At 58.5% G+C, this 12,508-nt stretch overlaps 1 protein-coding gene across 1 annotated transcript in view; it reads right to left on the bottom strand.

Moving 5' to 3' along the window:
• The window catches only part of SND1 (staphylococcal nuclease and tudor domain containing 1), a 140,139-nt gene extending 127,920 nt beyond the window's left edge, over positions 1–12,219 (bottom strand). The window contains exons 1-8 of the mRNA XM_063308830.1: positions 12,066–12,219; positions 9,823–9,972; positions 9,004–9,124; positions 7,215–7,293; positions 4,992–5,152; positions 4,724–4,815; positions 3,528–3,686; positions 530–636 (exon numbers count right to left, since the gene is read on the bottom strand). Of these exons, the coding sequence (XP_063164900.1) occupies positions 530–636; positions 3,528–3,686; positions 4,724–4,815; positions 4,992–5,152; positions 7,215–7,293; positions 9,004–9,124; positions 9,823–9,972; positions 12,066–12,149 (953 nt within the window). The 5' untranslated portion in view covers positions 12,150–12,219. The remainder of the gene's footprint in view (positions 1–529; positions 637–3,527; positions 3,687–4,723; positions 4,816–4,991; positions 5,153–7,214; positions 7,294–9,003; positions 9,125–9,822; positions 9,973–12,065) is intronic.
• Positions 12,220–12,508: the final 289 nt, after the last annotated feature.

Below are 12,508 nucleotides of genomic sequence, written 5' to 3'. Positions count from 1 at the left end.
GAGTTCTCAGGAGGGGGAAACCAGTGAGGAGAGGCCAACACTTGCAAAGGCCTTTCGGGCTCCTAAACACCCACCCTGCTGTCCCTCCTGCAAGTTTCCCTCTGACTGCTCCAGAAGCACTTGGAGTTCAAACTAGGGCCATACGGCCACTCCTGCACAGAACACTTCCGCTGCAGGCAGAAGCAACAACACTCAACAGCTTCACCCGTTAAAGCCCGAGTGCCAGAGGTCTCAGAGAGGGAAGCCGTGCCAGGCAAAAGGGAACTTGACGCAGCACCTGGCTGCTACCCACATGCCTGGGGAGAAGCTGTCGAGGGGGAGGCAGGTATCCCAGAGGCTCCATCGCAGGGGCAGCAGGAAGGGCAAACCCTCCATGCCTCCGTCTCAGCCCCGAGGCTGTTCTGCTTCTATGGTGCTTGTTCAGAGCCCCCAGGAGCTCAGGGTGACTGCCCTTCAGGGGAGGAAGAGGCCACAGCCAGGCTGCTCGGCACCTGGAGACCAGCTGCCACAAGGGGACGGGCTGGCTTACCGTTCCGCAGCTCGCAGCTTCTCTGCCCCTCGGGTGTAGACAGCCATGGACCAGTCAACGCAGCGCGCAAAACCCTCCTTCAGCAGCAGCTCCGTGATGTTCCCGTTCTGAGGGGGGAGAAGAGGCCATCAGGGGCGCTGCAACCACTCCCTGTCCCAGCCGCCCCCCCTTCCCCAAGCAGCCCCCCAGGACCGGCTCTGCTTCATGCCCCCAGCCTCCAGGCAGCCACACCTGCCAGACTGGGACAGCCTCCTCCCTGTTCAAGCAGGCACCAGGGATGACATCAGGGCAAAGCCTCTCCGTGGCACACACACCCCAGCTGCCCTTCGCAGGACAGAGCAGGGCTGGTCCAAGGAGGGTTAGGATTAGAAAGGGGTAACTGGTCTCAAGGAGAGTGAGCCGTGGCGTGGAACTGACACCACCTCAGCCAGGGTGCATTTGCACCAGAGGGGTGGAGGGTGCTGGGAGGCTTCAGGCCCAGACACAGCACAGAGGCAGCCTCGGATGGTGCGACCGACGCATCCTGCTGGGACAGAAGCCGCCGCCCCCCTGGGCTTGGTGGTTTGGGAACAGGAAGAAGCCAAACTACAGGGGCACCATTCTCTCGGCAGAGCTGGCACCAGACAGCAGCAGCAGGTCTTGTGTTTGGCCCACAGCTGCCAAGTTGCAAGGGTCCCAAAGCGAGGACCCTCGCCCTGCTGTTCAGCCCTATGTGAAGCCACGAGAATGGGAAGGTGTGGCCATCAAGACACCCTTGCTTGCTCTCCCCCCACCCCAGAGCCAGCCAAGGCTCCGCAGGGGGCTGATGGGCTGGACAAAGCTGGGTCCAGGCGAGACGGAGGCCCTGGCTGTGCTGCAGCCTAGGAAGCAGGAAGAACGCCTGTGCCAGCAAGAGGAGTGGCTCGGGGGCTTCCTTGATTCCAGGTTGTTACTAGAAGCTTGGCAACTGTACTGGCAAGGGGCACACATGCCCAGCTTCAGCTGGTACACCAACTGCAACTCTACCCAGGAGTTTCCTTCAGTGACCTGTCCTCAAAGCACCTCACAACCGGAATTCCCGAAGCCTCCTCCCTGGAGCTATGCCTGAAGATGCCCAGAACCTGCAACTGGCGTGGAGGACAAATACCCAACGGGCCACCACCCACCCCACCCCGGAAAGCGCTGCACTGGCTGCCTTGAGCTGAAGTGACCCTCCCCCAGGAAGCCCCCAACAGCTGGAAGGAGACCGACTCGTGGCCCTGGAGGGTGGCCGGGCATCAGAGCAGGCCGGGAGCCTCTTGCCCAACAGGTCACTGTGCCAGGAGACGCGCAGCACCCTTGAGCCACTCCCAGCAACTGAAAACATGCCCCTTCACCCTGGTCTGTACTTGGTAAGAACCACAATAGGTCCAGGCCTCCTTTCTCAAATAAAATTTGTTCTCCCTTTTGTATCTTTATTGCCCTTCAGCAGGGTCACTTCATCGCTGGCTGTGTTCAGTGTGCTTCTGCGCACCCTTTCAAAACAAAGAGCCGTATAAACTAAAGCCATTAGCAACAACACAAGCAATAAACTGTGGGGGCCTCCGGTGGCTCCTCTGCTTCTCGGTAGCCTCGGCCATTCAACAGATTGGGGGGGGGGAATGTTTTCACCCATCTGGAAGGAGCAGTGGTGCAGCTCCTCCTTGAGAAGCCGCTGCCAGACCCAACAGTCCTATGCAATTTTCATTCATGCTCCAGGCTTCCCTTAGGGGGAAGGTTGCAGAGGTGGTCAGACTGCAGCTTCAGAGGCCCTGGCCCCATTCTAGGCAGGCACCCGGTAGCAAGATAGCCCCAGTCACACTTGTTGATGGCCCTGAAGGAGCCAGCATGGGGGAGGCGGGACTGTCCTGGTTCTCCTCGATCTCTCAGTGACCTTTGACACCCTAACCATGGCCACCCTCTGAATGCAGGAGGAGGGAAGGTTCCCCTCCTCACTTTGCAGGCAGGCAAAGTTCCAGTTGGTGTTGATGCGGGGGGGGGGTGTCAAGGGCACCCAGCATCTTGGTGCTCTTGCCCCTCCCCTTGAACATCTACATGAACCCACCGTGAGGGGGCATCTGCTGACACAGAACAAATATGCTGATGGTACCCAGTTGTGTGTGCCAATCCTGGGTGACCAAGCGACACTTTTGAGATCGCACCCCAATAGCTGGAAGCCGTTGGGGTCGGGACGGGGTGCAACAGGCTTATGTTCAACCCTGACAAGACCAAGGGGCTGTGTGCTCCTGACTCTTCTGCTACCACGGATTTTCCAACTTCAGTTCCCAGTGGGGTAGCATTCTCCCAGCCAGAACTGGCCTACAATTAGGGGTTCCTCCAGGACTCAACGGTCCTCCTTGAAGAGCAAATGGCAACTGTGGCCCAGAAGACTTTTACATAGTTCCATCTTGCGCACCAATTGCACCTCTTCCTGGACTCTGAGTCAGCCAGGTATGAACTACTGCAATGAACTCTACAAGCAGCTGCCCACCAGAGCGACTGCCCCTCCCCCATTGCTTCTCCCATCCTGCGAGATCCAGCAGAAGAGGAACACCCTGGGTCCCACCTGTCAAGCCATGCCATCTGATGGGACCAGACAGCATGTCTTCTCTGTCATGGCACTGCCCAGAGGTTCAAACAGCCCTGACCCTGTGTCTCTGAATGAGCTTTGAAGACCTGGCTTCTTCCCAAGTCGTTATGGGTTGGGCAGCTTCATAAATATGATTTACAAATAAATAAACAAACTGCCCAACCAGACTTTCTAGCTGCTCTTCTGCCCAGGATCCTCTCCTCGCTCTAACTCCAATCTCCTCTTCCCAGCCTGACTCTGTTTGATCCCCAGAAGGTTCACACAAAGCTGCGCCGAAGGCCTTTGCCACTTCCCTTCCCCGCTCTCAGAATTGGGGGGCCGCAAGCTCTCTGCCTCTCATAAAGCTCTTGGTGCGCCAAGGACACTAGCGGGGAGGCCTCCCCTTCACAAGCACCCCCTGCCCCCACTTGCCGGATGCAAGATGGTGCCTAGGATGTTCTGGTTATGGCAGCTCTCAAGTACAATCTGTACGTCTCTCTGCAGCAGTCGCGACTCTGTGTAAAACTTGGCTTCTGCCGCAAAGGGCTCCGGTGTTTCCGTGCCATCCGCTTCCCGCTTGAACGTGGGGCACTAGAATGAGAAAGCAAAGTCAGGGCAGAGCCTCGCAGCAGCCCCGGTGGGAGGGAAGCCCGCCACAGCTTCTATTCAGCTCTGGCATAGTGCCATGTGGTTGGTGCCAGGCACGCATGGCACACTCACCCGATGCTACAAGGACCCCCTGTGCACAGGCCTCTGGAGGGTGAACGTGCACACACACTCCATCTCTCAACCTCCACATCCACGAGGGAGCAGGGGGCTATCTGGGAAAGAACATCCCACCAGCACTCATTAAGAAAGTGGCAAACTCAACCTTCAGCCTCCTAACTGCACAGAGGGTGGCACAAAGATCAGGAAAAGGGAAGCAGCCTCCCTCGAGAGAGAGAGCTGCAGCATAGCTTACAACCTAACAAAGCCCAAACTTCACATCTGGACAGAGGGCCTCGGCTGCCCATAACAGCCTGGCCAAGGCCTTGGGGGTCCCACTGGACAGTTCGGCGCAGCATTGTGCTGGGGTTATTCGGAAAGGGATGGAAACTGAAGCCGTAATGCCCTTCCGCATCTGTCGTGGCATCTAGACTAGCATGTACAGGTCTGGCTGCCCCATTAGAGAAAGTCTACGGCAGAGCTGGGAAAGGCAGAATGGTTATCTGGGGGCTCAACAGCCCTCCTTCCAAGACCCAATGCCTGGTGAGGAGGAAGTGGACAGGGGAAGTCCTCCTGCTCTCTGAGCTCCAGGACAGTGTCATCCAGTAACGAACGGGCCAGAGGGAGACCCAGAGCAGACAAAAGCTCTTCTTCATACATGACGTGACCAACTGGGGGAATTCATTCCAGCAGACCTGGTGGTCGCCAGTAGCTTGGATGACTTTAAAGGAGGACTGGATCAACTCAAAGAGAACCATCTTCCCTCCTGCACAGGGGCAGCCTCCCTCTGTATCCTAGTTCGAGGCACAGCACAGTTCCCCCTTCCACTTCCGAACACCACGGCCTCTCTGAGAAAAGAGATGCTGGACTGCAGCAGGCCTTGGCCTCTTCCTGTCTTCTGATGACCTTGCAGAGAGGCTGACCTTGATGCCGGACAACATGACGGTGACCAGGTAGTAGTCTGGCAGGAGCAAGGCCCGGACCACGCTGCCGTCCCGGACGTGTTCAATGATAGCTGCAGAAAAGAAACGGGGGATGTCCACTGCCCGATCCAACACCTCCCTCCCCCTTAGGTGGAACCCAAAGCCAGCAACCCCACCTGAGCAAGCCTCATCCCAACCACTTCAGGGTGGTTGTGCTCATCTGCAAAACAGCCAAATGTAAGCTGCACTGCCGGAGTGGAGGACTCACCATTCACAGGCTTCTGGTGCACGGAGTCCACAAAGTGCCGAGGGTTCTCAATGGTGTACTTGACGTCTCGGATTGTGTGTGACCCAGTTCCTTCACTCCACATTCCCTTCTTGGCAGTCTTGGCCTGTTCTTCCAGCTCCGCCAGTCTACTCTGTTCAGGACTGAGAGGAGAAAAGTCCTCCATGAGGTGGTGCCTTAAGACAGCAATGAGGGCAGAAGAACCCACGGAGTCTGCCCAGTACAGCCCCTTTCTCCTCCTCTTCCTCCTCTCTACCGTGCTGGCCAGACTAGCGAAGCTCACAACAAGCCTTCCTGGGTCTCAGGAATGGTGCTGTAGCCCGAAGGTCCTCCCTTCCTGCACAGCAGCTATGGAGAAGCACCCGAGGGCACCAATCCCCCCAGATCTCTCTCCCGTTTCTGATCCACTGCCTGCCACGTCCTCTGGGCTGGAATTTGGAGCCTGGAGTTCCAGCTCTATCTGGGAAAGTGCTGTGGAATTACTCCTGGGGTTTCATCTCATCTTCCACACCTTTCCAAATCTACAAAAAGATGCAAATTTTGCACCCTGGAACCCATGGGGTCAGTACACAAATTTGTCTGCTCTCTTTATGTGACTGAACAGATATGCAGATGTTGTGCCTAGGATCAGCAGTAGACCAGAGGCGGGAAGCCAGTCTCAGTTACACTGGGAGCCTCCTGACTGGACTGGCACCCAGGGTGCTCAGAGCCCCAGCCCTGTTACCAACAGCCTCTGCATCACGGAGACCTTCCCCGCTGGGCCTGGAGGGTCACCTGATCTTGCTCTCCCCACCCCCACATTCTCAGCTTTGACTGCTGCAGCACCTCATGGGGGAGGCTGCCTTTGGAGAATGCACAGGAGCACCATTTCAATCCAGCCACTGGGAACACCCACCCGGGATTGTGGCCCTCCCCCGAGAAATCAACAGCTTCCCCCCAAACTCCCCAGTCTTCACAGACCCTGAGGCCTTTGAGCACTGCTGGCGAACCAGAGGCCCCAAGGCCCCTTCAGTTGTAGAGGGGAGTCCAAAGAAGCAGCCGGCCAGCCGTGGTGCAGCAGATCCCTGTGTGCGCGTGGGACTGCCATTCTCCTGGAAAAGCAGCTGTTCCTACTCCAGTCTGCCTCCCACCCACCTCAGAGCAGGACTACAGGGGACTGCTGCAAGGATTCACGTGGGCCTTCCATGGGGGGAGGACATCCACGGGGCTGGCAGAGGGGGGACTGCACTTCTTCACACCCACCCCTGAAGCTGGCAGCAGGGCCATTCTAATGAAGACATCGCCCGCCCATTGACAGCCCATCATAACAGCGCAAGATGGGATGCAAGCGGCATTTCAGCATCTGCTTGTGGGGGGAGATGGGGGGTGATAAAAATTTGATAGATAAATAAATAAATAAATCTGCCCTGGGCCTAGCAAAGGCCCAGCTGGCTTTGGGTCACCCCCTTCTCTGTGTGTTCTGGGGCAGCGGCTGCCGCTGTCCATCCAGGCCTTGGGGAGCAAATCACCTGCCCCGTGCCCCTCACCAACACATGGCCCTTCCTTCTCCATGGGAGTTCCCCACCCAGGGACACTGCAGCCTCTGTGACCTTCCGGGACTTGGGGCGCGTCTAACCCTTCTGCGGATCTGGGCCCAGCAGGCTGCTTGGGCATGCAGTGCACTCAGTGGAGGCAAGGCAGGTGCAGACCTGAAGGGCAGCCGGCTTCGTGTTCTGGCAGACCCCCATGGCCACTGCAGGGGGAAGCCCAAGGGATTTCCTGGGGGTCCCATTCAATCAGCCAGCTTCAGTGGCACTGATGGTCCAGCCAAATGCATCTGGGTGCACAGCTACCCAAAGACAGGAGCCCGGATTCTCCTGCCAGCCTGGCACCCTTCAGCTCGCTTGCCTCTCTGGAACTCCTGACATCTGGCCTGATGGGTGAACGTGGCCCTCCTTTGAGGGGCTCCTGTCTGGAGCAGCCCTGCAGACTGCCTCAGGAAGAGCGGAGCTGCAGTCACAGCAAGGCAGGACCAGACTGCAGCACAGGTCCTTCCTTTCTTTCCTGGGCAGCAGAGGGGCAAGACGCTGCCCAACAGCACCAGCAGCGACCCGAGGAGAACGGTCTGCCTTCGGGAACTCGGCTCTGTTGGTGCCTGCCAGCAAGATGCTGCTAAGGACCGCGGGCAAGCGAGGCCCCTTCCCCTCGGGCTCGGAGCAGACGTACTTGTTGGCGCGGATTCCTTCCCGGCGGCAGGCCAGCCCCTCTGCCACAAGCGACTCGGCAATGTTCTCCCCAGTTGTGTCTGCAGTAAAGAAAGAAGAGTTAAGGAGGCAGAAACACAGCACCCACCTCGCAGGCAGCAGGGAAGGAAGCCCCTCAGGCTCGCTCCCCCCCAAAGTGAATGTGGTGCCCAGCGCAGAGGCTCGTCACGAGCCTAGCGACAGAAGGCACCTTGACCGATGCCACACGGACCCGGGACGGGGAAGCAGATCCCAAAGCTGGCCTCGAGCAGCCTTTTGCTGCAAGGGGAGAAGGGGCTGCCCTTGCTGGCCGTCTGTCACTCCAGTTAAGAGGCTTAGGCAACGGGCTCCCCTGCTGCTGTCTAAGCAATTAGCAGGCTTGCTAATTGGGAAGCCCCCTCCTCCCCCGGCTCCACAGCACGGCTCTGTCCCTGACTCTACCGGGCTAGGCTCAGCTCCGCTGCTGGGCCTGGGTTTGCCGCAATGCCCCCGCCACTCAACATGGGACAGGCAGAGGGCTCGAGTGACCTGCCCTGACCCCACAACTCTGGGGGATGTGCTAGAGCAAAACAAACCACAAACCACACAAAATTAAGTTAATAATCAAAAATACAAGCGAGCAGTACACAGGTAGAGGAAGGCCTTCCAACCCTCCGCAGACAGAAAAGCTCGATTTGGAAAGAGAGGCTTTCATGTTCCTCTAGGACACAAGGAAGGAGGGTGACATCCAAGCCTTGGGGGGGCCACTGAGGGGTCCCCGGCACACCCACTGGGCCTTCTCAGACGCCCAAGCCAAACAGGCAGGATCATCTGGGGCAAGGCAGAGCCTGATCTCACCCGAAGCCGCCCACGTGCAGAGCAACACAGCCAACAACGAGCACTCTGAACTGGGCGCACGAGCTACCAAAGCAGCAACCCCAGAGCTTGCATTTCTCTGCAGCAATAGGGCTGCCCCCCACTAGTCTGGCCAGCGCATCCTGACCATTCGGAGCTCCTGGGTCGTCTCCAACGGAGCACGCCAGAGTAGTGCAACTGCACGCTGACCTGGGCATGCTTCGGTGCCATCAGGCCCTCCAGGCGAGGCGAGGCTGCCACCAGTGCAGCAGCCAGTGCCTGGCAAGGCAGCTCTGCCCACAGCTGCCACCCGTGGCTTAAGCAGGGGCTGTAAGAGCAGAAGATCCCCAGGTGGCAGCCCAACTCCTCCCGGGAGAGCCATTCCTGTCCAGAACTTATTTATTTATCAAATGTGTCACCGCCCATCTCCACCCGCCAGAGAGACTCCGGGAGATCTACAGTGGAACCAGTATTAATGCGGGGGCCGTTGCTGCCAGATTGCCGGGTGTTCACTGACAACGAGCAGCTCCGACACAGAAGGCTTTTGCCTGAGCCCGCCTCGCTCCATGTAGACCGTCACGGCCCCCGGGCGCCAATCCCGGCCGGCCATCTCTGGCTCAGCCCAGGCAACAACGTAAACCAAGTCACCAGCTTGGGGTGACCCTTGCCCAAATCAGGGGACAACCCAGCCCAGCGGCTTCCCGTGGACCTTGAGCAGCACAAGGGAGAGGACTGGCCATGGCCGTGCCCCGCAACAGACAGGCCCTGGACGCAAGCACTGCTACTTTAAGGTTTCTGGCTAGACCTGCCCCCTCACCGGAAGCCGAACCCCCAACAAAAGCTCTTCCCCACCCCAAAGCCTTATACGCAGCGCAACAGGACAATCAGTGGCACTGAACGCCACTGAAGGGCTAGCAGCCCCGTGCCCGCCTGCTCACCTTTGCCCAGGTACACCATTCCGTACTCCCGCCTGGGAGATGTCTTGTACTCCACCGAGAAGCAAACGTCCTTGCCAATGAGCTTCTTCCTCAGGAACTCACGTGCTGGAAACGCCCAAGGCTGGCACGGGATGAGGAAACCCGCTGGTTAGCCAGAGCGGCCCGAACACCGCTGACCCTCCCTCTGCATCCCCATCCCACTGGATCGCTGTGCCCTCAGCCTCACGCTGTCCATGGCAAACGCCAGAGGCCTTCCCATAAAACCTTCCTTGCCCCCACTCAGAGGCAGAGGAGCAGGCGAACCAGGGGCACGTCACCCAAACCTGTTTGGGCGAGGACACAATGTCGCTCTCCGGAGGACCTGCCCACCGCTTGGTTCCGGGTCCCTCAAGTGCAATATTGGGGGGGGAGCGGACAAGGACTCCATGCCTGTGCCCACTAGAGTTCTGCTCAGGAGGCGACTGCCTGTGCATCAGAGTGGGCCATGGAGACAAGGGGGGCCCCATGGTTAGCAGCCAATCCAAGTTCCTGGCTTCCATCACTGGGCTCTTGCCCGGGGGGGGCAGAACCTCAGCCCCTACGGGGTTGTTCTAGGCAGTCACTGACCCACCACACACATCTCCAGATGCACCGCAGAGAGAGTTTCTCCTCGGCCTATCAACACAGAAACCGTGCTTATTTCTGGACCAGAGTGGCCACGCTTCTCAGCATCAGCATGCACAAATGATACTTGTGACCCAGAAAAAGACAGACACATGCAGCAGCTGAGGCTCTCACATCAGAAGCCCAAGGATCAGGACTCAGAGAACCAGCCCCTACCTCGTCTGGGGTGTCCTTGCCATCAGGCTGCCCTGCAGCTGCTCGGCGTGCAAGATTCCCAGCACGGATGTTGCTGAGGTTGATCTGCCTCTCGGGAGGCGGACCTCCACGGGGCTGGCCCCGGACAATGATGGCACAGCCCGAAAGGACCTGGCAAGGAAAGAAGGCAGGTGTTAGGAGCAGCAATCAAGGACCAAAGGCCTGCCATGCAGCCTAACAGGCCCAGTTCCACAGGAGGCACACACAGAAATCTGTCTCACAAGCTATGGCAAACTGGCAGGGAGAACCTTCCCCTCCCCCCACCCCACCCCACCCCAGGAAAGCTATCTTTGAAAAGAGGAGCTTGCTCTATGGGGAGTCCGCAAAACACTGTTTCAGGGTATTCAAGAAAGTTCAGCTGTTCTTCTGATCCAGCACTGAGGCAGAGCAGAGGAAGGAGGGAGTGTTCCTGGGTCTGGGGAACATTCCACCTTCAGACGGACCTGCTTTGCATGACCTCCTTTCTGTTCTCAGTTCAAGGTCATGGGCCTCTCTCATTTTGAATGGCAAACTGCATCCATTAGTCACCACCTGTGTTGGCTGCCTCTCTGCCACAGTGTGATCCTTGCAGAATCCCCAGTCACCAGACAGAACCGAAGCCATACTAAAGTACGCATAAAGCAAGCTAGAAGCTGGGTAGAGTGCTTTTCATACAGAAAACTTTTCTAGAAGCCATTATGGAAGCCGTTCAGGTGCTAAAACAATGTATTTGGTGGGAGAGAATCACCAGCAAGATGCCCAGAGCTGCTCTGTGTGATTCCCAGGAATGGTGTCTGATTCAAGGGCAAAGGAGGCTTTCCTAACCAGCCGGTTCCTGCTTGACAACCACTGCTTGCTCCAAATAGGGCATTTAGGAAGACGCGCAGATGATAAGTGTAACAATTTTACCACATGGCTGGCTGGCTTGCACATGTTTGTCATCCCTGAGATCAGGGTTCCAATAAAGCAACCTCAAAGCAGTCTTCGGCTCTTACTTTGCCATTAATATTTCCCTGCAATTCTGGCATCTCGGACAGGATGCCAAATGATGCTATGGCACTGCTGATTGCCGCTGGTGCTCACTTTGGTGTTTTGTCCAGTGGCTCCAGCGAATAGCCCAGATGAAAACAGCTTCTTGGGGAAAAGGCCAAGCTCGACAGAAGGGTCCTGTCCCATCGTGCTCCTGCATATTGTAGACCCAGCATTCCTGAAACATCAGAAGCAACAGCTGCCTCTTTGTGATCTCACAAGTCAGGTGCTGGGTGTCAAGCGCACATGTATGAGGAATGCACCAACATATCACTGCTCCACTGACCAGACCTGGATATCTGGCTGAAATGAGCCAAAAAGGTATCTTGAACACACGGAGGAGTAAGCAGGTGTTTCATGCTCCAGCAGGAAGTAAGTGTTGCAGCTCATTACAGGTAAATTGGGCGTGTTACGTGCCCAAAACCATTTCATCTCAAAAAAGACAAATAACAGTCCCTGAGGCAACTTTCCCCCTGGGTGCTTGTGCAAATTCTCTATCCCCATCAGCCACCCGCAGATGAAACCAGGCAGGAGACAGCATGGCACGCATGAAACTCCTTCACTCCAGAAGACCACCCCAGTGCCTGCCAGTCAGCTCCCGGCCTTTTGACAAGGCAGAGAGCTCCAGAGGCGCCTGGCACGTGCACCTTCTCATCTGCGACAGGAACAGGTAAACACACCCAGTCCGTTCACCTCTGGTGCCCAGCGGAGACCAAACCGACAGTCCACGGACAGCCAACAAGACCTGCAATTCCTCCCACGGACTCCCCGCTCAAATCTGCGCTTGCGACAGAGGCGGCTTTTCAAGACCATCCTCGAGGGCAGCCCCTTCAACGGCGAGTGGCCAATCCGCCCCCCCCCCCGGCGTGGAGCAGCAGCAGCTGCAGCCACAGTCCGCTTTGCACCCTTCGCCCGGATCGGACCGGCTCAAGCCGAGCCTGCGCCGGTGCACGGGGGCCGGCCAGCGAGGGGCCCGGCGGGGAAGGGGACCGGAGACCACCGCGCAGCGACCGCCCCACCGCACGGGCCAGAGGAACGAGCGGAGCTGGTTCCCTGGGAGGCTCCGCAGGACTCCCCGCCCGGCCCCGGAGGCGGAGCAGCAACGGCCGCCAAGAGCCGGCGGGGAGCCAAGCAAGAGGAAGCGCACCCGCCACTCCTCAAGCAGCGCTCTGCACGCGCTCAGGAGCCCTCTTTACCATCTTGACGATGCCACGCTGGAGGGCCGGGGCGGAACCGGCTGCCGAGGAAGAGGCGGAGGCGGGTCCGGCGGAGGAAGCCATTGCGCCGCGGGATCACGCTTGGGGTGGGTCTCCGCGGGAGGAGGAAGAGGCGGCGGCGGCGGCGTCCGAGGAGCGGAGGGAGGAAGGAGGAGGAGCAGCGCCTGGATATTTAGCCGGGCCCGCCTCCCCGCGCACGCGCAGCAAACATAGCAGGCCTGCCTCCTCTCGCGGGAGAGCCAATCGCCCGGCGCGGCCTGTGGCCCCGCCCGACGGACGCCCAGGCAACCAATCGTCACGCCGAGAGGCGGCCAGCGAGGGAACGGACCGTGTTCAAACCAGGACGTCGCGGCGGCGGAGGAGGGACTTCCGGGTCACGCTGGCAGAAGGACACGTAGGCAGATTGCTGCACGCGCGGCGGG

The sequence above is a fragment of the Candoia aspera genome, chromosome 7 (genome assembly GCF_035149785.1).
Source record: "Candoia aspera isolate rCanAsp1 chromosome 7, rCanAsp1.hap2, whole genome shotgun sequence".
In the NCBI taxonomy this organism is placed as follows: domain Eukaryota; kingdom Metazoa; phylum Chordata; class Lepidosauria; order Squamata; family Boidae; genus Candoia; species Candoia aspera.
Note: the sequence above shows the minus strand (reverse complement) of the source record. Positions and strands in the feature narration are given on the sequence as shown.